The sequence below is a fragment of the Trichoderma citrinoviride genome, assembly GCF_003025115.1.
Source record: "Trichoderma citrinoviride strain TUCIM 6016 unplaced genomic scaffold BBK36scaffold_2, whole genome shotgun sequence".
NCBI lineage: Eukaryota > Fungi > Ascomycota > Sordariomycetes > Hypocreales > Hypocreaceae > Trichoderma > Trichoderma citrinoviride.
This window is the reverse complement of record NW_020194710.1, coordinates 193,390-217,035: the sequence shown is the minus strand read 5'-3', so window position 1 is coordinate 217,035 and position 23,646 is coordinate 193,390. Positions and strand designations below refer to the sequence as shown.

The 23,646-nt window shown below is 55.7% G+C and overlaps 9 protein-coding genes across 9 annotated transcripts; all 9 read left to right on the top strand.

The window, feature by feature from the left end:
- Positions 1-1,051: 1,051 nt before the first annotated feature.
- Positions 1,052-1,991, top strand: BBK36DRAFT_1137747 (hypothetical protein; the record flags this gene model as incomplete). Its single annotated transcript, XM_024893191.1, has 4 exons — positions 1,052-1,756; positions 1,862-1,872; positions 1,927-1,949; positions 1,987-1,991. 4 exons carry the CDS (start codon positions 1,052-1,054, stop codon positions 1,989-1,991), a joined length of 744 nt encoding a protein of 247 aa, XP_024752626.1.
- Positions 1,992-2,323: 332 nt separating this feature from the next.
- On the top strand, positions 2,324-3,617 carry BBK36DRAFT_1134166 (NAD(P)-binding protein). The gene is given in 4 exon segments (XM_024892212.1): positions 2,324-2,521; positions 2,571-3,179; positions 3,247-3,577; positions 3,594-3,617. The coding sequence occupies 2 exon segments, from the start codon at positions 2,576-2,578 to the stop codon at positions 3,555-3,557; spliced, it is 915 nt and encodes a 304-aa protein (XP_024752625.1). The 5' UTR covers positions 2,324-2,521; positions 2,571-2,575; the 3' UTR covers positions 3,558-3,577; positions 3,594-3,617.
- Positions 3,618-6,059: 2,442 nt separating this feature from the next.
- BBK36DRAFT_1109904 (hypothetical protein) lies at positions 6,060-7,957 on the top strand (the record flags this gene model as incomplete). Its single annotated transcript, XM_024889526.1, has 4 exons — positions 6,060-6,450; positions 6,507-6,929; positions 6,991-7,757; positions 7,817-7,957. The coding sequence occupies 4 exons, from the start codon at positions 6,060-6,062 to the stop codon at positions 7,955-7,957; spliced, it is 1,722 nt and encodes a 573-aa protein (XP_024752624.1).
- Positions 7,958-9,290: 1,333 nt separating this feature from the next.
- BBK36DRAFT_1111477 (signal recognition particle protein) lies at positions 9,291-10,950 on the top strand (the record flags this gene model as incomplete). The annotated part of the gene is made up of 2 exons (XM_024889707.1): positions 9,291-9,368; positions 9,475-10,950. The coding sequence occupies 2 exons, from the start codon at positions 9,291-9,293 to the stop codon at positions 10,948-10,950; spliced, it is 1,554 nt and encodes a 517-aa protein (XP_024752623.1).
- A 302-nt stretch (positions 10,951-11,252) lies between these two features.
- On the top strand, positions 11,253-14,923 carry BBK36DRAFT_63460 (Piwi-domain-containing protein; the record flags this gene model as incomplete). The annotated part of the gene is made up of 4 exons (XM_024898401.1): positions 11,253-11,276; positions 12,030-13,062; positions 13,122-13,369; positions 13,433-14,923. The coding sequence occupies 4 exons, from the start codon at positions 11,253-11,255 to the stop codon at positions 14,921-14,923; spliced, it is 2,796 nt and encodes a 931-aa protein (XP_024752622.1).
- Positions 14,924-15,826: 903 nt separating this feature from the next.
- BBK36DRAFT_1165584 (PAP2-domain-containing protein) lies at positions 15,827-17,118 on the top strand (the record flags this gene model as incomplete). The annotated part of the gene is made up of 3 exons (XM_024894799.1): positions 15,827-16,054; positions 16,129-16,911; positions 17,005-17,118. 3 exons carry the CDS (start codon positions 15,827-15,829, stop codon positions 17,116-17,118), a joined length of 1,125 nt encoding a protein of 374 aa, XP_024752621.1.
- Positions 17,119-18,099: 981 nt separating this feature from the next.
- BBK36DRAFT_47522 (Formyltetrahydrofolate deformylase) lies at positions 18,100-19,025 on the top strand (the record flags this gene model as incomplete). The annotated part of the gene is made up of 2 exons (XM_024898124.1): positions 18,100-18,676; positions 18,745-19,025. 2 exons carry the CDS (start codon positions 18,100-18,102, stop codon positions 19,023-19,025), a joined length of 858 nt encoding a protein of 285 aa, XP_024752620.1.
- A 741-nt stretch (positions 19,026-19,766) lies between these two features.
- Positions 19,767-20,767, top strand: BBK36DRAFT_1110273 (hypothetical protein; the record flags this gene model as incomplete). The annotated part of the gene is made up of 4 exons (XM_024889565.1): positions 19,767-19,929; positions 20,013-20,328; positions 20,399-20,433; positions 20,490-20,767. 4 exons carry the CDS (start codon positions 19,767-19,769, stop codon positions 20,765-20,767), a joined length of 792 nt encoding a protein of 263 aa, XP_024752619.1.
- Positions 20,768-22,481: 1,714 nt separating this feature from the next.
- Positions 22,482-23,487, top strand: BBK36DRAFT_1165580 (small GTPase; the record flags this gene model as incomplete). Its single annotated transcript, XM_024894798.1, has 4 exons — positions 22,482-22,504; positions 22,535-23,195; positions 23,259-23,333; positions 23,389-23,487. 4 exons carry the CDS (start codon positions 22,482-22,484, stop codon positions 23,485-23,487), a joined length of 858 nt encoding a protein of 285 aa, XP_024752618.1.
- Between the last annotated feature and the right edge of the window lie 159 nt (positions 23,488-23,646).

Sequence of the window (23,646 nt, the reverse complement as noted above, 5' to 3'; positions counted from 1 at the left end):
GCATGACGTGCGGGCTGGGGTAAGGGCAAGGAGGGACGGTGGCAGTGGGTGGCCCGCATTCTTTTCGGGTGAGTAAAGGGTGAGATGGGAGAACTCAGATCGGAAGGCAAGCGACTGAGCAGATCGAGGGGGGGAATACTGGGGGATTCTCTCGATGGAAGGGGTGATTGTGGCGGATGCTGTTGACGATGCTATCCGGCTCTGTAGGAGGAAGAACTTGTGCACCACGCGAGGCGTTTCCAAGTTTGACATGCATTAACGGAGAGTCCCCAACACACGCAAGTGTTGACAAACTTTTCGATCAATTCGATTAGATCAAAGATGTATTGACCTTTTTTCATATAGTCATGCTCTCTAAATGTTGTTATATTTAGGAGTTCGGCACGCTGGAATCTGACCGCTGTGAACAAGCTCAGCTTCCAAGTCTAGCTAGCCATTGGATGTCATCGACGCCGATAGTCAAATTACAGCGACAATTCATGTCTAGATATTCATACTCCATCGTACTCGGCTCAATGAATTCGCATTGCCAATTCAGATATGGCTTTGAAACTACAGACCAAGAAAGACCGACGACGTGCAACTGGAGCGGATAGGAGCACCTCCAGGCTTATCATCAAGAGGTGTAACAACACAATGTCACAAGCGCCGCGGGCACGATTCATCCAGTTGCCTCATCTCCTAAATTCCTCCTGGCGAATTCGTCTTCATGTCCGTATTCTCCTCCTGTCCTTTGCAGTTGTCAAGGACCAAGTTCTGTCAACACCGTCAGCTCAACTTGGCAGAAGGATCACCAACATAACCTAGCGCATCCTTCGGACAGGCAAACGCTCAGCTCTTCCTCCTCCAACTAACGCCTCCATTGGGCAAAACCAAGCGCTAAACGATGACTATCATGCATCGTCAAAGGGCCAGCCCCAAATGCCATGCGGCTTCTACATCTATATAACAACCCTGTTTACTCCTCGCTCTCGAGGAAGCTTCCTTTACAGCCCCCTCAAAGACCAACACATTTGCATCGTTCACTTGATACATGCAAGACCAACACAAGATGGGCCAACAAGCATCCGCCCCGCGCCAAGGCACCAAGCTCCGCGTCATCGGCGCCGGCCTGCCCCGGACCGGCACCGCCTCCTTCAGCCGCGCCCTCGAGACGCTGCTCGACGGGCCCGTCTACCACGGCGGCACGCAGGTCACCCTCGGGCCCGAATCCGACGTCAAGACCTGGCTCGAGCTGTTCTCCCAGTGGCCGGCCGAGGACGAAGACACCAAGCAACGAAACTTGGAGCTCCTTGGACGACAGACGGAGGGGTTCGTTGCCGTGACGGATAACCCTTGTCTTTTGCTGGTTCCGGAGCTGATGGAGCTGTATCCGGACGCGTTGGTCATCTGCACGACACGAGATGTCGATGCATGGGAGAAGAGCATGCAGGCCGTGTCCGACGCCGCGACAATGTGGTTCCTTCGCTTCGTCCTGTTTCCCCTCCCAACGATGCGCTTCTTCCCCCGGTTCATCGACTCCATGCGCCGCGTCTGGCTGCATCAATACGGAGAGACGGAGCCCCCGACCAGGACGACGTACAAGCGGCACATGGAATGGCTCAAGGACGTCGTTCCGCCCGAGAGGCTGGCGTTTGTGGATGTCAAGGATGGGTGGGAGCCGCTGTGCAGGGCGTTGGGTGTGGACGCTCCGAGGGATGTGCCATTTCCGAATGTGAATGATGGCAGGGCGATTGAGGAGTTGGCGAGAAAGCAGGTGAGGAGAGGGTTGCTGAGATGGGGGTTGCTGGTTGCGGGGGTGGGTGTTATTTTGGGCTTGAGGAACTGGATGCGGTGATGCTTTGAACATATGTATCATTAGGTCCCAGAAGAGTATATACCCAGACACGTGGTGTTTCTGTTGTGCTCTGTTGTGCTCTGTTGTAGTTTTGTTGAAATCATCATGTCTGGTGTGTAGGGTACTGCACTTACACGGCCACTCATCAGAATAGGTGTATCAGACTCCCATCGCCAAGCAACCTCAACGGGTCACCTTGACTACCAAACCGGGCAATCGGCATCAACATTCACCTTCTTTCACCGATCCAACCATTGAGGAATCTCATCTCGGCCCATCGTCTTTATTGCCGAACAGTCCAATCTTATCAACCCGCTACAGCCAATAGTCACCAGATCGCAGCGCCCATAAAACCCGTCGGCTATTTACATGTAGCAGCCCCAGACCAACGTCCGTCGGAAGCTTCTCAATACCAATCGGACGCTGCCAAACACGCCTCGCTTGCCAGAACTCATGATAGGAAATCCACGGTGAAATGCGCATCTCTTGCTTCGGACTATTACCCGCCACGCATTTCTCTCCCCCGGGACCTGCAAGATGGAACTGCTTTTCGGAGATTTCCACCTAATCTCATGCTCCCCTGGCGGAGAATCCTAGCCTCTCCAGCTGTCTTATCTCGACGTTTATATATCGCCATCAGCCGCAAGCCAGAGTTGGTAAAACTCATAGCTCCCATCATCCCTTTCTCGACCATCTCCTTTCACTCAGCCGGTGCTCGCCAGTCACTTGTCCAATCCAATGGGTCAATCCAAGTCTACCCCTCGCTCGTCATCACAGCACTCGGGCTCTCGTAACGGCTTCCTCAAACCCTCCCAGAAGCCCCAAATGGTTCAGAAACAAGCGCCCCAGGCCGTAGCGGCGCCGTTGTCATCGCCCGAACCTGTCCCCGGCGGTCCGTTGCCGCTGAGCGGGAAAGTATTTGCCATCACTGGCGGCGCGAGCGGGATCGGCCTGGCGACGGCCCAGGTGCTGTCAAGACGAGGAGCGACTGTCTGCATCGCCGACGTGGACCACGAAGCGATGAAGGCCGCCGAAGACTACTTCAGCTCTCGCGAGGTGCCTTATATGGTCACCAAGGTGGACGTCTCCAAGCGGAAGGAGGTTGATGCCTGGATCGAGTCGATTGTCAAGGAGCATGGCCGGCTGGACGGCGCTGCCAACGTGGCGGGAGTGATTGGAAAGTTCCACGGCGTGTCTCCCGTCTCGGAGCTCGATGACGATGAGTGGGATAGAATCATCGGCGTCAACCTTACTGGAACCATGTACTGCATGCGGGCGGAGCTGAGAAATGTCGTCGACCGCGGGTCCATTGTCAATGTCTCTTCCATCCACGGCCTCAAGGGTAAATTACCGTGGTCCTTCCCATATCAGAGACGTCGTCCGCGACATTGCTAATTCCTGTGTCATAGGCTTTGCAAGACATGGCGCATACGACGCGAGCAAACACGGCATCGTCGGCCTGACACGAGCCGCCGCCCTCGAGAACGGCGAGCGCGAGATCCGAGTCAACAGCGTGGCCCCCGGCGCCATCTACACGCCGCTGATGCAGAAGAACTGGGACTTTTCAGGCCGGCCAAAGGACGCCGCGTTTGACGATCCGACGGCGTTCCAGCGGCAGGGCACGGCGGAGGAGACGGCCAACGTGATTGCGTTTCTGCTGGGGCCGGAGAGCACGTTTGTGAGCGGGAGCGTGTATCGGGTGGACGGCGCTTGGATTTGAGTTGATGCTGATGCTCCGTTTTTTTTTGGGGGGGGGGGGGAGAGTGTCGATGGCTTGCATTGTTGCGGCGTTATTTCTTTTACCGTGGATTGAGAGGCACTTTGTTGTTTGTTTGTTTGTTCGTGTTGAAAGTTGTGTTCCGCCTTCTGTATGGAGCGTGGGAGTTGTTTTACACCAGCTACATGTATATAGGCATGTCACCAACCTGTTGGACGACCTCCAACTCGCCTCGACACCAATGGTTCTGGAAGCATTTGTTTTCCTCAATTGGGCTAGAAGCTATCACTCCTCAACAATTTCTTCTACTACCACCTCGTATTTGGCGATGCACCTCGGCCTAATTTCTGCTTCCCGGGCAGGCCATCTCGGTGCTTCTCATCGTTGGGTAGCCATTGAGAGGTGGCGGCAGTTGGAAGGCCAACGGCTGACTCCGCCAGGGGCCCATGTCATGTCGCCGTGTGCCGCCACTCTGCATGCGCATTATTACTCGTACTACTAGCACTTGTAGTAGTTCCTGTCTTGCCCGTCCATGTTCTTGCAATGCTTCTCCGCATGTGTGAACGGTGTCCGCCATGTGAAGCCACGATGGAGGCGCTGGTTGGCCAATTCTGCCGACGGAAAACAAGCACCGCCCGCGTCTGATTGGTCGAAATCAAGGAACAACGAGCGGCCGTGCGCAGTCGCATCGCGCCTCTCCACCTCTCCAGTCCCCCACTCTCCACTCTCCTCTCCACAACCCACAAACCCCAGCATTTCTCCCAAAAACCTGGGGAATCGCGCCTTTTTTGCTGCTTTTGTCCAAGCAGGATGACGGGTGGCTGCCGGCACGAGGCAAAAGAACGGGCCCTGCTTTCACCATTTACCGGCCGCCCTGACACCTGAAGAGCCACCGACTGACAGCCAGAGTGACCGCCAAGAGCGACAGACAAGCAGAGTCTGCCCGAATCCAGACAAGGGCAGATGGCTAAACTCAAGGCTGCAAACCTCATGCCATGACACCTTTTTCTCTCGCCGCGTCTCCCCGCATTTTCGACAAGCCAGGCAAAGGGAGGGCTCAGGGACGAAAGTACTAAATGAGATACCACCAGCCGGCAAATCTGGTCTTTGGTCCTTTGCCCTGTCCCAGCTGGTTTTGCCATAAAAGGGCCACCAGCTGTGTCTCCTGTCCCGGTTGAGCCCCAGCGGTATCCGCATAGTGCATACCACTCGCCAATCCGTCGGGTCTCATCCTCAGCTTCACCCCCTGAATACGGGACACTCTCTCACTTCTCTTCCCATTGACTCGTGGCCCGGATATTTCACCCAGCCCCGTTCTCCATTCTTTTCTCCTTATGGGCAGATAGCGAGTCAATAGTGTGGATATCCGGATCCAGCCCTGCGACGACGCCAGAGATAACGCACGCAAAACGGAACATGGCAGCCGAAGCCGACGGTCAAGAGCGGCATCGCCGCGGTTCTCTTGTCGCGTCAGTGACGCAGCGCAGTGAGACGCCCGACACGGAGCACGCCCGGCCGAGGAAGCGGACCCGGAGGGCTTGCGACAAGTGCAGCGCCTCGAGGACGCGGTGCGATGGCGAGTGGTGAGTTGTGCCGGTCCACGGGTTCTGCAGATGAAGTCATGATGTCTAACTGAGACATGTGCGCGCGTCAGTCCTTGCCGTCGGTGTGAAGGTAAGCAGCAGCTCTTGTCTCTTCCATTGTTCGCTTCCTCTCCTGTCTCATATCCTCATATCATTCCCATCATACTACTTTCTCTAACGTGCTGCCTCCGCCGCTCAAGACTACGGATACACCTGTCGTTACAACCGCGAGGTCAAGAAGAGAGGCCGCCTACCAGCCTCGGCCACGGGCAACAACCACAGCAACATCAGTGCGCGCAGAGACTCCTGGCCCTTGTCAAGTCGCCGAGGCAGCATCCGGAACGACCCCCACCTGGACCGCAATGCCAATGGCAACAGCAACTCCAACAGCAGCAACGGCCACGCCATGGGCAACGGCAGTGTCATCTCGCAGGCTTCGCCCTCTCCGTCAGCCACTTCACCCAGCATCAGCTCCAGTACGGTTGCACAACATCCCTTTGCCGGCCCAGCGGATGCAACATCGGCCCGTCCCGAAGGTGTACCCTTGGATCCGAGGGATCGGGTCACCATGTCCGACGCTCGCCAAGACGTGCTGCATTCCATCAGTGCGCCCTTTCCTCAGAGCCGACCCGCTCCTCCGCTCAGCGTCCCGTCTCTCACCCAGGTTGGACTCCAGCCGCCTCCTGCTCAGCGTGCTTCCATAAGCAACCCCCTGTCGGTGAATGTGTTTGACGGGCAGTACGGTGACTCCGAAGTCATCCTGTCCGATGAGAGTGCTGGCTACCCGTCACCGGTCAACACCCGGCCCCATGCCGAGGTGAACCGCCAGCACAGGGCATCTTTCAAGTCGACGCACAGCCATGAGCGGAACAGAGAGTCGTTCAGCACAGCAGCAACAGCCAGCCATGATGCCGGGGGCCTGATGTCGGATTTCTTCCACAAGGCTCCCAACGAGGACTGCTGGTACAAGTTTCTGGAGCCCATCTTGCCATACATCCGCAACATCATCCCCGCCTCTGTCGCCTGCGATTTGCTCGACATTTTCCTGACGGACCCGGGGAGCTCGCTGTTTCGCGTTGCGTCTCCGTATATCTTGACCAGAGTCTTTCGTAAAAAGTCTATCGTGCACCCGACGAACCCCAGATACACCACCCCGGCTCTGCTGGCGACCATACTCTGGTGTGTAGCACAGACTGCTGATGTCATGATGCTGCACGTCCCTGGCTCCAGGGCCAAGGTTGTCAACGACTTGTACGACCTGGCAGTGTCTCTGATATCCGAGCGTGACCCAGACCGGTGGCGACGAATCCACGGTAGGCAGCTGCTTTCCTTTAAGTGATGATATGACTTTGATACTGACAGATATCAGGCGGCTTGCGAGCAGAAAATGAGACGCCTCATCCTCGGCTTCCCAACGCGCCAACGGTGCCGAAGACGACTGTCAACAACGAGCCGGCGGGCGAAATCGACGATGTCCTCACCTTCATCCTTCTCTCTATTGCCGTCTCGGGCTCCGACTTCAAGTCCGACTGCTACAAGTGGTGGTCCAAGGCAACGCGGCTGGCCTTCTCGCTAGGCCTCAACCGGGAGGATGAACAGTGCGCCGGGCCCGTAACGCCGTGCGCAAACCCTCTCTGCTCATGTCGAAAAGAGCAAGATGGTAGTCTGTATAATCTCGAGCTGCGAGAAGAGCGCCGAAGAGTCTTTTGGCTTCTCTATGCCCTGGACCGGCACCTGGCCTTGTCTTTCAACTCTGCTCTCACAATTCCTGACTCGTACTGCGAAGTTTACTGTAAGTTTCCAAACATTGCTCTAACCTGTTCATTTGATTACTCCCTTCTAACTGACTTCAGCCCCCCTCCCCGAAGCCATCTGGGAAAACCTCGACACGATCCCACCCAGCGAGATTCCTGCCCGAACAATCGGACCGCCGACGACTGCCTCTGGGTCTGCATTTTTTGAGTACTTTCTACCCCTCATGGCGATACTGGGCGACATCATAGAAGTTCATCATCGGCGCCGTCATCCGAGACTCGGAGGCCTCGACGATTCACACTCTGTAGCCGTAATCCAGGGACTGCTTTCGACCTACGAGTTGAGTCTCGCCGCGCTTTCACCAGACGGCGACGACAACGGCACCATGCCCCTGCCTATTCACACACCCAGGGGAATAGTTGCCGGCATGCCTTCGAGGCCATCCATCTCCCATCCACATCCGTCTGCGGCCCCATACAACGCAGGTGATCCCTCCAAGATGCGGCTGGCAAAGGCTTACAGCACGCATATTCTGCACGTGCTGCATGTCCTGCTACACGGCAAGTGGGATGCCATCTCCATGCTGGACGACGGCGACGATTGGATCACGTCCAAGAGGTTTAATGAGTGCGCGTCGCATGCCATTTCTGCGTCACAATCCGTCTCGACCATTTTGACTATTGATCCCGAACTTACGTTCATGTCCTACCTCTTTGGGATATATCTCCTGCAGGGAAGTTTCATTCTACTGCTCTTCGCGGACAGGATGCCGCAACTTGGCCCCAATGAGTCGGTTGCGCAAGCGTGCGAGAATATCATTCGAGCTCACGAGGTGTGCGTTGTGACGCTGAGTACAGAGTTTCAGGTATGCAGCCCCTACTCTTGTGCAAATTACCTGCAAGATAGGTATTGACGCTCAGACAGAAAAACTTTCGTACGGTCTTGCGATCTACGCTATATAGTGTTCAAGGCGCTGGAACTACCAACTGGGACGAGCATCGCTCACGACGGAGAGCTTTGTCGTTGTATAGATGGACAAAGGGGGCCAAGGGACTGGCATTGTAACGATGGATAGGGGAGGGGCATGACTGATGATGCGAATGGGCATGAACATAAGTCACGATCAAGGCAATTCTTAATTGATACCCAATTCTCTCCCCATAGAAAATAAACAAGGTACGGCATGGTTCACACCACATCTCGTCTTTATCCTCATGAGGGTGTCGAGACGAATTTAGCCGCCAGGCAAAGGAGGTTTCTGCATCATCACGTTCCGGAATATGCCCGAGCTGCGTGCATTAGGGCATGGGAATCTTTGCCTTGGGGGATGCATGAATGAGAAGATGAAGAACCTGGGGTAAAATGCGGGGGGAAAGAATTGGGATTTTGTCTTGGGGTTGTGAAGAGCCGTGTTTGAGGGTGCCGCTGATGAGTAAGGCTTTGGTGCAATGGGTTGGTGTTAGGGGGTCGTGGGGGTCGAGCTATTTGCCGACGGGTGATTGACGTTTTGGTTGATAGAAGTGTTGATTGTCTCAGTCGATGTGCTGAGACTGTAGTAGTTGTTCACCTGAAGGGGATTGGGCTATATGGAGAAGCAATGGCTCGTATAGATGGTGTTGTAAATGATGTGAGTGTCGAGCCTATTTGCTGAATTCTGGATCTTGCTTGGTTAGGGGGAGTACGGGGCTGCATCGTAAATGGCATCTGCATAGTTTCTCGGTCAATTTAATCTCAATTGATTAATTTTGTATTGCATAGAGATGAAGTTGCCATCTCATCTTGGATAGCAATGGTGTCAGTCGTGTTGCAATACACTTCGTGCGTTAGGTGGGTAACTGCGTAGTGTAAGGGTGCGAGCAATGTTGGGTATCTGGATAAGGGATTATGATTACGAAAACCTACCTTACTCAGTGACACTATGACTGATACAATATACCATAGTAATAAAAAGCATCTCTTTTCTGATCCCCAGACACAATTTTTGGCTGCCGTTATTGTCGTCTTGAAGTTGCATCTAAACCTTAAGCACTACTGACTTAGACGTACGGCTGCATCAAGAACTCGTGTTCAAGCACAGCCTCATCGGATTCTTTCAGACAAATGATGGTCAATTGTTGATCATCAATTATTGATCATCAATTAGTAGATTTTTCAGTATCTTCAACTCAATTTCTTTGCTTTTGCACTCATTGCCAAATCACTTGTGTAAGCGACAGATGAAGCAAGCCATGATCCTGTACTCGGCACCGGAGAAAGATTAATGCACGCTCAATAGCGCCCCACTCTCAACACTCGAAGACGCCGAAATGCCAGCCAGCGTTTTGAACTGCAGCGCCTCCATCCATCCTCGACGCACCTCCGCAACGGCTCAAGCAGCGACACCGACACAACCGCCACCATGGTGTTGCAAGACCTCGGCCGCCGCATCAATGCGGCCGTTTCAAACCTCACGCGCGAGCAGAATCTCGACGAAAAGGTAGGCAGGACTCACGGCGGCTGCCCCGCGATGTTCTGGGGGCGAATCCCGAGACAACAATGCATTTACTGACTGCGGGCTCCAGGCCTTCGACTCCATGCTCAAGGAGATTTGCGCCGCCCTGCTCGAGGCCGACGTCAACGTGCGGCTTGTGGGACAGCTTCGAAAATCGATACGCAGCACCGTCAACTTCAAAGAACTCCCGCCCGCCGTCAACAAGAAGCGCCTGATCCAAAAGGCCGTCTTCGACGAGCTCGTCAAGCTGGTCGACCCCCATGCCGAGCCCTTCAAGCCCAAGAAGGGCAAGTCCAACGTCATCATGTTCGTCGGTCTGCAGGGTGCGGGCAAGACGACGACGTGTACGAAGCTGGCGCGACACTACCAGACGAGGGGCCTGCGGGCGTGCTTGGTGTGCGCCGACACCTTCCGCGCGGGTGCCTTTGACCAGCTGAAGCAGAATGCGACAAAGGCCAAGATTCCGTACTACGGCTCGCTGACGGAAACGGACCCTGCGGCTGTTGCTCGAGCGGGTGTCGAGCAGTTCAAGAAGGAAAAGTTCGATGTCATCATTGTCGATACCTCGGGCCGCCACCGACAGGAGTCTGCGCTCTTCCAGGAAATGATTGATATCCAGGCGGCAGTCAACCCCGACGAGACCATCATGGTGCTCGACGCATCAATAGGTCAGCAGGCCGAGGCTCAAGCCAAGGCTTTCAAGGAAGCCGCCGACTTCGGAGCCATCATCATCACCAAGACGGACGGCCACGCTCATGGCGGTGGTGCCATTTCCGCTGTCGCCGCTACACATACACCCATCGTATTCATCGGTACCGGAGAGCACATGCTGGATCTGGAGCGGTTTGAGCCCCAGCGCTTTGTTCAGAAGCTGCTGGGCATGGGCGATATGGCTGGCCTGGTCGAGCACGTGCAGAGCCTCAACCTCAATCAGAAGGACACCATGAAGCATCTCCAGGAGGGTATCTTTACGGTGCGAGATCTACGAGACCAGCTGTCCAACATCATGAAGATGGGACCCCTGTCAAAAATGGCCGGCATGATTCCTGGCATGAGCGGCCTCATGCAGGGTATGGATGACGAGGAGGGGGGCGCCAAGCTGAAGCGCATGATTTACATCTGCGACTCCATGACGGACAAGGAGCTGGACTCTGACGGCAAGTTGCTGATTGACGAGCCGACGCGGATGACGCGTATTGCCAGAGGATCCGGCACGTCGGTGCGCGAGGTGGAAGACCTCTTGACGCAGCAGCGCATGATGGCCGGCATGGCCAAGAAGATGGGTGGCAACATGAAGAACATGCAGAGGGCGCAGCAGGCCATGTCGGGCGCAAACAAGGCCCAGCAGATGGCCGCCATGCAGAAGCGACTACAGAGCATGGGCGGTGCCGGCGGCGCTGGAGGCATGCCGGACATGGGCTCGCTGATGAAGATGCTGGGCGGCGGCGGCATGCCCGGAGGCATGGACATGCAGGCCATGATGCGGCAGATGGGCATGGGCGGCGGCATGCCTGGCATGCCTGGAATGCCGGGGATGCCTGGAGGAGGAGGTCGTGGACGGAGGTAAGGGGGGGAGTTTGGGTCGATGTGTCGAGCATTTGATTTCATTGTATGTTTGTTTGCGGAGCTCCGGTAGGTTGGGCAAGCTATGGATGACGGCTGGTTGCTAGAGCTCATGTGCATGGGTATCGGCGTTTGGGCAGTGATGAAGATGCTTCAAGAAGAGGAGCGTCGAGTCACACAGATTTGACAGATGATGCAATGTCCGCTTGACGTTGCTTTGCTTCTTTTGAGACTGTCATGATAGTATACCAGAGAACTATAAATATGAGCTTCTAATTGATGTCTTGATGCCTTGATGCCTGACAGATGGGGTTGTCTATCAAGCTGGCAGTTGGTTTGAAGCATATCCTCATCATCTGATGATCGGGGAGGCCTACTCCGGGAGGCCTACAAGAACTAGCTGAGTCATCACGGTTCCATAGCCCCGCACGCCTGCGTTTATTAGCAGCTGTCGTCACCTCCACTTTCGCCCTTCTTCCGTTTCCTCAATCGTCTTCGTTCCCCGCGAACTAACTCAAGGGTTCGGCCCCACCAGAGCTCGAAAAGTACCTTACCTTACCCTTAACCTTGTTACAAAGCTATCTAGTACTACCTTACTGCACTTTGCCCTTGTCAGGGGCATCGGCTTGACTATGTCGTCTCGCGGCAGAGGGAGAGGCGGAGGAGGGATATCAGGAACGAGGAGGGTCGAGGGGAGGCGGAGGGGGAGGGGGTGGGTATAGAGGAGGAGGGGGCGGAGGGGAGAGAGGTGGAGGTGGAGGAGGAGGAGGATATAGAGGAGATCGAGGTGGTGGTGGAGGTGGATATAGAGGAGATCGAGGCGGATTTAACAGAGGAGGAGGGGGAGATCGAGGCGGAGGTGGACAAAGGGGTGGACGAGGAGGGCCGGTCCAGGTGTTCTCGTGAGCATCACCGTTTTTCTTTTGTGTCGTCGTTCCCTTTTCTTGGAAAACCAAGGGTAGTGGTGGAAAGCAAAGTCCAGGCACTCATCACCAAAACTGCTACAGTCCCCCAGGCGGAGTCCCGGCTCCCGACAAGAAAGTCACCCAGACTGAAGATGCCCTCCTGGCTCAGGCTGCCAAGGGCCTCGACCTCAGCACTCTCGGCCTCAAGGAGGCGTTTCCCCGAAGGCCGGCTTACGGCACCAAGGGGACCGAAGTCGTCCTGTGGGCAAACTACGTTGCCTTGACGGCCTCGCCCAAGCTCGTGCTGTACCGCTACGATGTCTCGGTCACTCCGGCGGCTACCGGGAGGAAGCTCACGCAGATTGTGCGCTTGCTGCTGGATGCTCCGGAGCTGGCTGCGTACAAGCACGACATGGTCAGCGACTTCAAGTCGACGCTCATCTGCCGCCAGAAATTCGACGACCAGGCCATCAAGATCACGTACCGAAAGGAGGGCGAAGAGGAGCCGGGCGCCAATGGCCCCGTGTACGAGGTCAAGCTCCAGCTGACGAACACTCTGGCAACCTCAGAACTGATCGGTTATCTTACATCGACGAACCCGTCTGCCCAGTATGACGATAAGCTGCCTCTCATCCAGGCCCTCAACATCTTTCTGAACCACTACGCCAAGTCGACCAACAACCTCGCTACCATTGGGTCGTCCAAGATGTTTTCTTTGAGCCAAGACTCTGATACCTGGGACCTTGGGAGCTGCCTCACCGCCATCCGTGGCTTCTTCGCCAGTGTCCGTGCGGCTACGGCTCGTGTCTTGGTCAATGTCAACCCCAGCCACGGTGCCTTTTTCCAAGAAGGCCCGCTGGAGCAGTTCGTTCTTCGTCTAGGCTCCGGAAAGGGGCTTTACAGGCTGCAGCAATTCATCCAGAGACTCCGCGTCAGGACCACTCATTTGAAGGCCAAGGTCGACAAGAGTGGCAAGGCGATCCCGCGCGTCAAGACCATCTGGGCCTTGGCCAACCCAAACGATGGGCACGGCCTTCCGCACCCTCCTAGGGTGAGCGCATTTGGGGCTGGGCCCAAGAATGTCGAGTTCTGGCTTGACAGCGGTCCCTATAGCCAAGCCCAGCCTGGACCTTCTTCCGGCAAGAAGAAAAAGGGGGCCAAGGGTCAAGAGGGCGGGAGATATATCTCTGTCTATGACTTCTTCCTGAATTGTGAGTCTCTACCATACCGCGCCAGAGGATCTATCAATGTCTGGCTGACTATTATGCAGCATATAATGTGCGTATCAACGATACTCGGCTGCCCGTCATCAATGTCGGCAATCGAGAAAACCCTGTATACCTGCCCCTCCAGGTTTGCTATGTGCTGCCTGGCCAGCCCTCCAAGTCCAAGCTGGATCCGGGCCAGACGCAACAAATGATTCGGTTTGCTGTTCGGAGGCCAATGGAGAATGCCACGTCCATCGTCAACGACGGGCTGCGGACTGCTGGCCTATCCCCTGACTCGAACCCGTTGTTGGTAAGACACCATTGATCCCACCCTTTCCGCTCTGGCAAAAGCGACTTGCTGATTTCCTCCCAGCCTCAATTCGGAATCGAGATCTCGCAGAATCTTGTCACTGTGCTAGGGCGCGTCATTACCAGCCCAAAGGTGGGCTATGGCCAGAGCCGACAAGTAGCAACTTTTGGCGGGAGTTGGAACATGGTTCCGAGAGGAGCCCCGAGCCTCAAGTTCAGCACTTCGGGAAGCATGCAGAAGTGGTCTTGTGTGTACATCGAGACAGCCGACCACCCCAACGCCTACAAGTTCAGCTCCGAAAGCCTGGATGCCACTATGCGCGCCTTCCACACCGTGTTGAACGACACTGGCATCGCTGCGGCCGTGCCCCTGAGGCCCTTTAGGCGGCTGCAGCTGACAGGCGACAACGATCCTGAGCTCGAGAATACGATCAAGAACGCCGCAGCAACGCTACAGATGCTTTTTGTCATCTTGCCGGCGACCCCCATCACATTGTACAACCGCATCAAGTCCCTTGCCGACGTCAAGTACGGCGTCCATACCGTCTGCAGCGTCGGGACCAAGATTGCCAACCCCAAGGGTCAGGATCAGTACTTTCGCAACCTTGCGCTCAAGGTCAACCTCAAGCTCGGCGGCAACAACCAGCTTGTCGAACCCGCGCACTTGGGGTTTATCTCTGAGAACAAGACGATGATTGTCGGTATTGATGTCACGCATAAGTCGCCCGGCACGACGGCTCCCAGCATTGCTGGCATGGTCGCCAGTATTGATCAGAAGCTTGGCCAGTGGCCCGCAGTTCTGAGCATCCAGCCTCCGACCCACTACGAGATGGTTGCGGAGCTACAAGAGATGTTGAAATCGCGTCTGCACCTGTGGCGCTCAAAGGGGAAGCACGCGACTTTCCCAGAGAACATCATTGTGTATCGTGATGGAGTCTCTGAAGGGCAGTACCAGACAGTACTGGACGAAGAGCTGCCGCTCCTACGCGCCGCCTGCAAAGAAGTCTACCCAGCGGCCGACCAGCAGAAGGGTCTGCCACGTCTGACCATTGCGATTGTCGGCAAGCGTCACCATGCTCGCTTCTACCCGACGGCAGTGAACGACGCCGACAACACAGGCAATACCAAGCCTGGCACGGTGGTCGACCGAGGCGTCACGGAAGCCCGCAGCTGGGATTTCTACCTCCAGGCGCACACGGCACTGCAGGGAACCGCTCGGCCAGCGCACTACTTTGTTGTGCTGGATGAGATTTTCCGCCCACGGTACGCGAAGGCGCCGGGGAAGAACATTGCAGACGAGTTCCAGGATCTGACGCAGAGCATGTGCTACACGTTTGGCCGAGCCACCAAGGCGGTGAGCTACTGCACACCGGCATACTACGCCGATATCGTGTGCGAGCGAGCGCGGTGCTACCTCAGCCACCTATATGATACGCCGACGCACTCGGCAGCACCGTCGGTGGTGGGAGATACGCAGGGTGGCGGAGCTCAGGGGGGCTTGAAGCAGGATGTGCAGATTCACGAGAGGCTCAAGGATACCATGTTTTACATTTGAGAGGGATTGGATATGAAGAAACGACCTATTATTGATTGGATTGCACGGAGATTTGATTTTGGTTGAGCGAGTTCAAGGTATGAGATTGGGTAACCATGATACGAGAATATGGGAATGACATAGGAACGAGAATGACACGATGAACTTGACAATGATTGTGTGAATGGCCATTGGTGTTGAAAGTACATGTAGTGGTTGTGCTCGGTCAGATTCGGTGAAACGCCAGCAAGGCACCAGCTCGGTGAAGCAGCCCGAAAAGTGGATGATTGGCGGGCCTGGAACAGGATCTCGATGGCCATGACACGCGATGACGTTGTGATTGGGCTTCTGCTCCCCCACTCGGAACAGAGATGCCGTGCTTAAACAACGTTACTGCCAAGCTTGATGCACGAATTTATGCTTGTATGACGCTATTCACGGCTTTGGCTTGGTCTCATTTGCGGGAGCGTGCAGGGGTCTCGAATCCAGGACTGGGCTTGTCGTGAGGGATGACCGTGCTTTTGATTGTTACAGGATGCGAGTGGCGATGACGAACGTTGGGTTTCGACGAGGTTTGGATGGACGGTGTTGACGTCAGGGGGGGAGACGATCCGGTTTGCTGGATGGAAAAAACTGCACTGCATTGGTGGCACTGGATTGGTGTTATGGTATATTATGATGAGTGAAGGACGGCGAAGGTGTTGGAGGTGAATCTGTCTTGCCAACTCCTCATCCACAGTCCAAGTTGCTCCTGCCCGTCCTTTGGGAGAACGCTGGGCCTCGTCACGGGTCATCCCTCCTGCCGTTCTTCTCTCTGGCGAGTCAATACCTTAACTCTCCCAGCTCAGCTCAGCTTCTTTACACAAACACCAACGCCAACGCCAACAACAACAACAACACCAAAACGGTCCATAGACGACAGCCATGGCTCTCTTTGGCCACAGAGCTCGCTCTCCAGCGAGGCCCGCCGCGGCGGCTGACAACACGACGGCGCCGACGACAAAGAGAAGATGGGGGCTTGGTGGCAACCGCGGCAGGACAGCCCAGCCTGCTGCGTATAGCATGGCCACGCGTCCGAGGTTTGGACAGTGGTTGAAGGTCACTTGGCTGGACATCCTGACCATGGTGGCCATGGGTGCAATCGGCCTCGGTGTAAGCCTCATCTCCTCTAGTGGACTCTTCTTTCACCCAACACAATAAACTGACTGTACCGTGATAAACAACAGGTCTACGAAGCAAAGCCCGCTCCTACGCGGTCCTTCCCCGTCACCTTCTCCGACGGCGAAATCGTCTTCCCCCAGTTCGGCTATCCCCTGCGCCATGAAATCATCCCCATCTGGCTCGCGGCCTTCCTCGCCGCCGTGATCCCCATCGTTGTCATCCTGTTGATGCAGATCCGTATCCGCTCCTTCTGGGACGTCAACAACGGCATCATCGGCCTGTTGTACGCGCTCATCTGCGCCGCCGTCTTCCAGGTGTTCCTCAAGTGGTTGATTGGCGGTCTCCGGCCGCACTTTTTGGACGTGTGCAAGCCCGACCTGAGCCGCGTCACGACGTCTGCCCTGGACAGGGCCGGCTACCAGCAGATTTACTTTACGCGCGACATTTGCACGGGCGACCCCGACCAGATCGATGACAGCCTCGAGTCCTTCCCCAGCGGCCATACGACGGCCGCCTTCGCTGGCTTCGTCTACCTCTCGCTGTACCTCAACGCCAAGCTCAAGGTGTTTGCCAACTACCACCCGGCCATGTGGAAGCTCATTGCTGTCTACGCACCCATCCTCGGCGCGACGCTCATTGGCGGTGCACTGACGATTGACGAGTTCCACAACTGGTACGATGTCTTTGCGGGCGCCGTCATTGGCACCATCATGGCCTTTTCTGCGTACAGGATGCTCTATGCCTCCATCTGGGACTGGCGCTTCAACCACATTCCCCTCAACAGGGGTGTCGCGTTCCCGTATACCGTTGGCAACGGAGATTTGTTCGATGCCACCTTTACGAGGAGGGTCGGATGGGGAACGGAGAGCTTTGCCGGGGCTGGATATGGAGGTGCCGGTGGTGTTAATGGAACCAACGGCGTGAATGGTGCGGGTGCAAAGTATGGTAATGGATATGGCAACGGCTATGGTAATGGATATCACCACAATGCGGCCGAACCGGCAGTGCCCATGAGGGCTGCTGGGGCGCAGCACTATCCTGAGCAGATGGTGTAATGTGTTGGCTGATGAAGGGGCTTGACGCTTTTCAATGAGCTTTCGAGAGAGTTTCCTTTGTGAATCGGGGTGGATGGACAAGGCTGAAAGCTCGGGGTGGTTGACGAGGTGTGATGTGGGAATGGGTAATGATTGATGGTTATGAGGGCATGGGCTTTTCCTTACTACCTAATTGCATAGTCAGTATACCCCAGATTATTATTGTTTTAGTCAACAATTGAATGTTTCGAGCAAAGAGTGGCAAGTTTTCAACGAGAATTGAAGCCTCGTGCGTTGATGAATGAGGACCTTTCTTAAAATATACAGTTGAGTTATCATTCTCATTCTCATCTCCAATGGAAGTAGGGGGTTATAGCGTACTAGTGTTGCAATTCGCATGTGAAATGCTTCATGTAAGCCTAAGCATATCGAAACCCCCCCCGCCCTCCCGATCTCGGCGCCATGCGTCACCCTCAGAATACACACGATAGTAGTATTCTCACCTTTAACCACAGGAACAATAAGGAGAAACATCCAGCCATCATGCAAGCTTATCACCGATATTCGTCCCAGCATACAAGATTATGTGATGAAATCACAGGCTTATGTGATGCAAATATATAGCAAATAAAGCCACTGGCGGTCCAGAGGGCTAAACAGCCCCGGAGTGGAGCAGCAGCCGTCCCGGAGTCTAGAAGCTCGAGCTTTGGCGCTGTAGTAGCCCTGTGAAATTCCAGCTCCCAAGAGTCAGAAAGACGCCAAACTCGCCGAGCGAAATCCGGGATGACTCTTTTTTTTCTGCTGTGCCGTGTTCTTTTAACCAGCGTGGCGTCTCTAGCGTTTTTGATTTCCTCTGCTTCGGTTTCGCTTCTTCCCTTCTTTCCATTCCTCTCAATTGACAGCTGTTTGTAGCTTCTTTGCGATTCAAATTGTTGCTCCTCGACTCAACTCGAGATCCCCTCCCCGTCATATAGATCCATTCAACTCGACAAAGCCGCCACCATGTCCGGCCACATCCTCACCCTCAGCTGCCCCGACAAGCCCGGCATCGTCCACGCCGTCACCGGCATCTTCGCCTCAAAGGGCCACAACGTCCTCGACCTGCAGCAGTTCTCCGACCCCGTCACCAACAGCTTCTTCATGCGCGTGCACTTTGGGCCGGCCCCCGACGCCGCCGACCCCCTGTCCACCGAGCACCTCGAGCCCGACTTCCAGGCCCTCGCCGCCCAGTACGCCATGAAGTACGCCTTCCGCCCGCTCAAGCGCCGCACGCGCGTCCTCATCATGGTGTCCAAGATCGGCCACTGCCTCAACGACCTGCTGTTCCGCATGAAGACGGGCCAGCTGCTCATCGAGGTGCCCATCATCGTCTCCAATCACCCGGACTTTGAGCCCCTGGCCAAGAGCTACGGCATCGAGTTCCACCACCTGCCCGTCACCAAGGACACCAAGCTGGAGCAGGAGGCCAAGGTGCTGGAGCTGATCCAGCAGCACAACATCGAGCTGGTGGTCCTGGCGCGCTACATGCAGGTGCTGTCGCCTAAATTGTGCGAGGCCATGTCCGGCAGAATCATCAACAGTGAGTTCAATGCAACCCTGAGCTGCTCTTCTCCTCTTCCACGCCGGCGTACTGACTGGTGCGCGCAGTCCACCACAGCTTCTTGCCCAGCTTCATCGGCGCAAAGCCCTACCACCAGGCCTTTGACCGTGGCGTCAAGATCATCGGCGCGACCGCCCACATCGTCACGGCCGACCTCGACGAGGGCCCCATCATTGAGCAGCGCGTCACGCGAGTCGACCACAGCATGGACCCCAAGAAGCTGTCTGAGGAGGGATCCACCGTCGAGACGCAGGTGCTGGCGGCGGCGGTCCGCTGGTATGCCGAGGGAAGAGTCTTCTTGAACGGACACAAGACGGTGGTGTTTTAGGCGCTTGAGCTGCGAATGAAAGAGAAAAGGAGATCAAAAGCGTCATGAGTATATACCTTACCTGCGATGGATTAGCATCCGTACACAAGTCCAAATTTAGCATCTCTCATCAATTGCCCCTCACATGTCAGCTAGGCCACCCAGTCTCGCGTTCGATGGTCAGAAAACAGGATTGCTATATGACACAGTGACGTTGGCGATCGGTAAGACCTAGAAACCGCCAATTCGTCCGAACGCCGATATTAAGCAAGACAATCATACCGAGTACGGAGTAATCCCATGGGGTTTTCCCCTCTCGGCTAGAGCCTGCGGGATATGGGATCTAGGATCAGGTGTGGTTGCGTCTGCAAATGATGAGTGCGCCCGGTGGCATCGCCGACTTCCGAAGCGAGAGACTACGCTTCTGGTCCACGAAGGAGAGAAAGGTCAATCTTGCTGAGCAGGAAATTGCATAAACGCCATCAGGGTAATATATGATAGTATAACCATCTGCCAAGCGCGTCTGTTGTGAGACATGCGGGCGTCCAAGCGGCAAGGCGAGGAGGGCGGCGTTGTTAAGGGGCAAGTGTACGCAGAGTCGTCGTGGTATAGCACATGGACGAGTGCCGCCGACGGCCCGCTGATGCGCTTCTCGGTGGTATAAGTGCAGCCAGATCCCTCGGTCGCAGTGATCCGGCGCTCAATGCGGTCAACGCCGTCGGCATCGACACTTTGCACAGTCAATTATTCGCAGCTGTTGAAATGGGCGGAGTTCCCTCGATACCCGCCGACCGGTCGCGGACCGTGCAGGTCATAGGCGCCGGCTACTCCCGTACCGGCACCGTGTCCATGGCGCTGGCGCTGGAGAAGCTGCTTGACGGGCCGGTCATGCATGGCGGAACGCAGCTGTTTGGGCGAGAAGACGGTTGGTGCAGCCCTTTTCGACACTTACAAGTGCCATGCGTGCTGTGCTTTTGCTCATGCTGATGCTCGTCTCTTGATGGACAGCCTATGTCAAGCTCTGGTGCGACATATTTGCCAACCGCGACAACAAGCCCGTCCTCATGAAGCTCCTGCGCGAGGCCACCGCGGGCTTCGTTGCCGTGACCGACACTCCCGGCAACGCCTTTATCCCTGAGCTGCTCGAGCTGTATCCAGAGGCCAAGGTGGTGCTGGTGACGCGCGATCCGGACCGCTGGTTCAACAGCATGCAGGGGCTGATCAAGGACGGCATTGGCGATTCGATGGTGATGCTCAAGGTGCTGCTGTGGCCGTGTCCTGGATGGAGATGGGCGCCGCGTTGGTTGAGCCAGCTAGGATTATAGTACGTCGAAGCTGCGTTTTCAGCTTCATGTCTGTACGCCTCACTAGACCCCTGCTGATCTTCAACGCAGTGAAGAAGCTCGTCTTGGACCAACATTGACCCGAGGTCGGTGATACCTCTCAGCCCCTGTGATCTGTGGAGGGCCTGCTGATCGTTGACAGACTCCATCCTCATCCACAACGAGTGGGTTCGCAAGCATGTGCCCCCAGAGAGGCTCTTGACCATGGAGCTGAGCCAGGGCTGGGGGCCACTGGCCAAATTTCTGGACATGCCGGTCCCCGATGGGCCGTTTCCTCACGCCAACGACGGGGAGGCCATGGAGAAGTTTGCAAAGAGCGTATTTCGGACTGCGATGCTGATTTGGGTGGGCATCTTGTCGGGCACGGGGATGCTGGCGTGGGCGGGAGTGGGCGCTTGGAGAAGAAGCCTGCTGGTTTGATGATGAAGCGTGTTATGTGTTGGCATCGACCTTGGCTGCGGAAATGAACGAATACGAGGAATGACAATAACTTCAAGTGATTGCAGAATTCGTGATGAATAAGCCATGTGATGATGAAGGTCGACGGTCAGTTTGATGCCTGGGAGGAATGACTTGCAGCAATTGAATGAGACGCGTCACGTGAGATGACACAACATGAAGCTGCACGTCAATCGATTGCATCTCGTGAGGTTGGCCAATGAGAAGGTAGAGACAAGATAAGCGAGGATGTATGTAATCACGTAGTAGTACTACTATTCCTTTCGACTTGAAGAAGAGCTGGATGAAGATGATTGCGATTTACAATTGTCTTGTCCTGTCTTTTTCATTCACACGGAGTGGCCGAGACAGCTCGACTCCCGCACTGGCTGGATCCAGCCAAGGGCCGGTGGCTCAGGCACACAAAGGACATGGTTCAGCCACTCCGCCGATTGCTCGATTGTTGATGCCGTTGAGGGCGTAGGACGGCGCATGTGATTGGCCCGGGCGAGGGCGTGCCTGGCGCTGGAATTGCCCTGGAAATTGCTGCTCTTTTACGATACAACTGCGGCGATGAATGGGAAATAAGCACAAAGTCAATCGTGTCAACAAGAGCCATAACAAGCTCTTGCTAGGTAGTAACAGGAGAAGCTCTACATGATACATATCGTAGCAATTGCTGACTCGTCATATCGAGACAAAACACCAATTCTATACTAGACACAATAATACCGACTCACCTCGATACTACTGACATCGTCATCTCCTCCTCCTCCTCCTCCTCCTCCCCACGTCGTCGCTTGCCGCACCCCTGCTCGCTCTCGACATGCCATCAAATCTCAGCTCGTCACGTCACGTCACGTCACGCATCGCCCTGCCACCCCCCCCTTAAGCCTTAAGCCCGCTACATGCCCGTCGCCGCTGGCTGGGCATCAGCGGCCTGTTAGTGGTCAGCAGCGCCTGCATAGCGCACCCACAGGCCCTCTCGCGCCCGCTTGGCTGCTGTTAGGCCTCAAAGCTTCGCTGGAGCTCCAGGCGGCTGGACGCCGGGCTGCGTGTAATTCCGGCCCGAGCCTCGCAGTGCCAGGCCCAGGTCCAGCAACACAAACCCCTGCTAGGCCGCTTCTGTCTCCCGCTCCATCTTCCCTGCTTGTTAACCTACCTGACTCTCACCACCCCTCATCAGTCTGGGCTACGGTACTATTCCATACTATTTGCCTATACTCTCCACAGACTTCAAACTCGCCAGCTCTGAAGCTTCCGTCCGCGCCGTTTGACTTTCTCACCTTTTGACTTTGACCGGCTCCCGTTTCCTTTGTTGTTCCACCGGCTGCCGCTTCCCTTCTTCTCCTTCGTTCCCTCCTTTCTCGCCTCTTGGTCCTCCTCTTCCTTGTCTTGCGCAGCCAACCGTTTGTTTGTTTGCTGACTCCGACCGACGCCGATTTCGATCGACCACTGATACCCTCCACTCGAGCTGCATCAGATTCATACCCGACGAACCATCCATACAGTCGCCCTGTTTCTTTAGTCCAATCCGCTGCTTCTTCTGCTTCCTTCTCTTCATATCCAAACGCTCGTCATTCGCCAGCACCCCGCCGCCTCTCTCTCTCCCTCCCTCCCTCTCCCTTTGTTCAGCCTGGATTTGTCACCCAACACCACGCTTCACCCAGACGCCGCCGCCGTCGAGACCTCGGAGATGGACATCTCCCAGCAGCAAGAGTTCATCCCCGCGCACGACGCCGACACCAGCCTGGGCCCCGACGACACCATTGCCGGCTTCGACGGCGCATCCGAAGCCGCCTCCAGCAATGGCCTCCACCACCAGCAGAGCCACTCGTTCGACCATAGTATTGCCGGCAGCCTGAGGCAGGAGGAAGACTCGCCCAGCCGACACACCCCTCCGGTCTCTTCGCTCTCGAGACCGGCTAGCGGCCTGTCCAACCCGGCCCCTCCGCCCGCCTACAATGACTATCGGCCGAGTTCGAGCGAACAATCGAACGGCCGGAGCCACGTGGTGATCAAGGTCGGCATGGTGGGCGATGCCCAGATTGGCAAGACATCGCTCATGGTCAAGTACGTCGAGGGTAGCTGGGACGAGGACTACATCCAGACGTTGGGTGTCAATTTCATGGAGAAGACGATTAGCATCCGCAACACCGAAATCACGTTTTCCATCTGGGACCTGGGCGGCCAGCGCGAGTTTGTCAACATGCTCCCGCTGGTCTGTAACGACGCAGTTGCCATCCTGTTCATGTTTGACCTGACACGCAAGAGCACGCTCAACAGCATCAAGGAGTGGTATCGGCAGGGGCGAGGATTCAACAAGACGGCCATTCCTGTCCTGGTTGGTACCAAGTACGACCACTTTGTCAACTTTCCGATTCAGGACCAGGAGGAAATTTCCAGCCAGGTACGTGCTTGAGCAGAGCTCAATTGCCTCGAACGCTGTGCTGACTGACATGCAACTCTGCAGGCCAGACGGTTTGCCAAAGCCATGCGGGCGTCTCTGATTTTCTCAAGTACAAGCCATAGCATCAACGTGCAAAAGGTATGACTGCATTTTTTCATCCCGTGTACTGCGAGAGAGGCTAACGCAATGCCAGATTTTCAAAATTGTCCTGTCCAAAGCGTTTGACCTCAAGTGCACCATTCCCGAAATCGAAAACGTCGGCGAGCCGTTATTACTATATCAGTCTGTGTGAAGACTCTAGCAGCACTTGCTCTCCATTCAAGGCTGGACTAGATTTATGCTTTTTTTTTTCTCGCCACGCGATTTCTTTACGATATACATTTTAATGGGTGGGTGCCGCGAGCCGTAGCTGCGAGCGGCGGCGTCTGAAGACCACCTGCATCAAAACTGA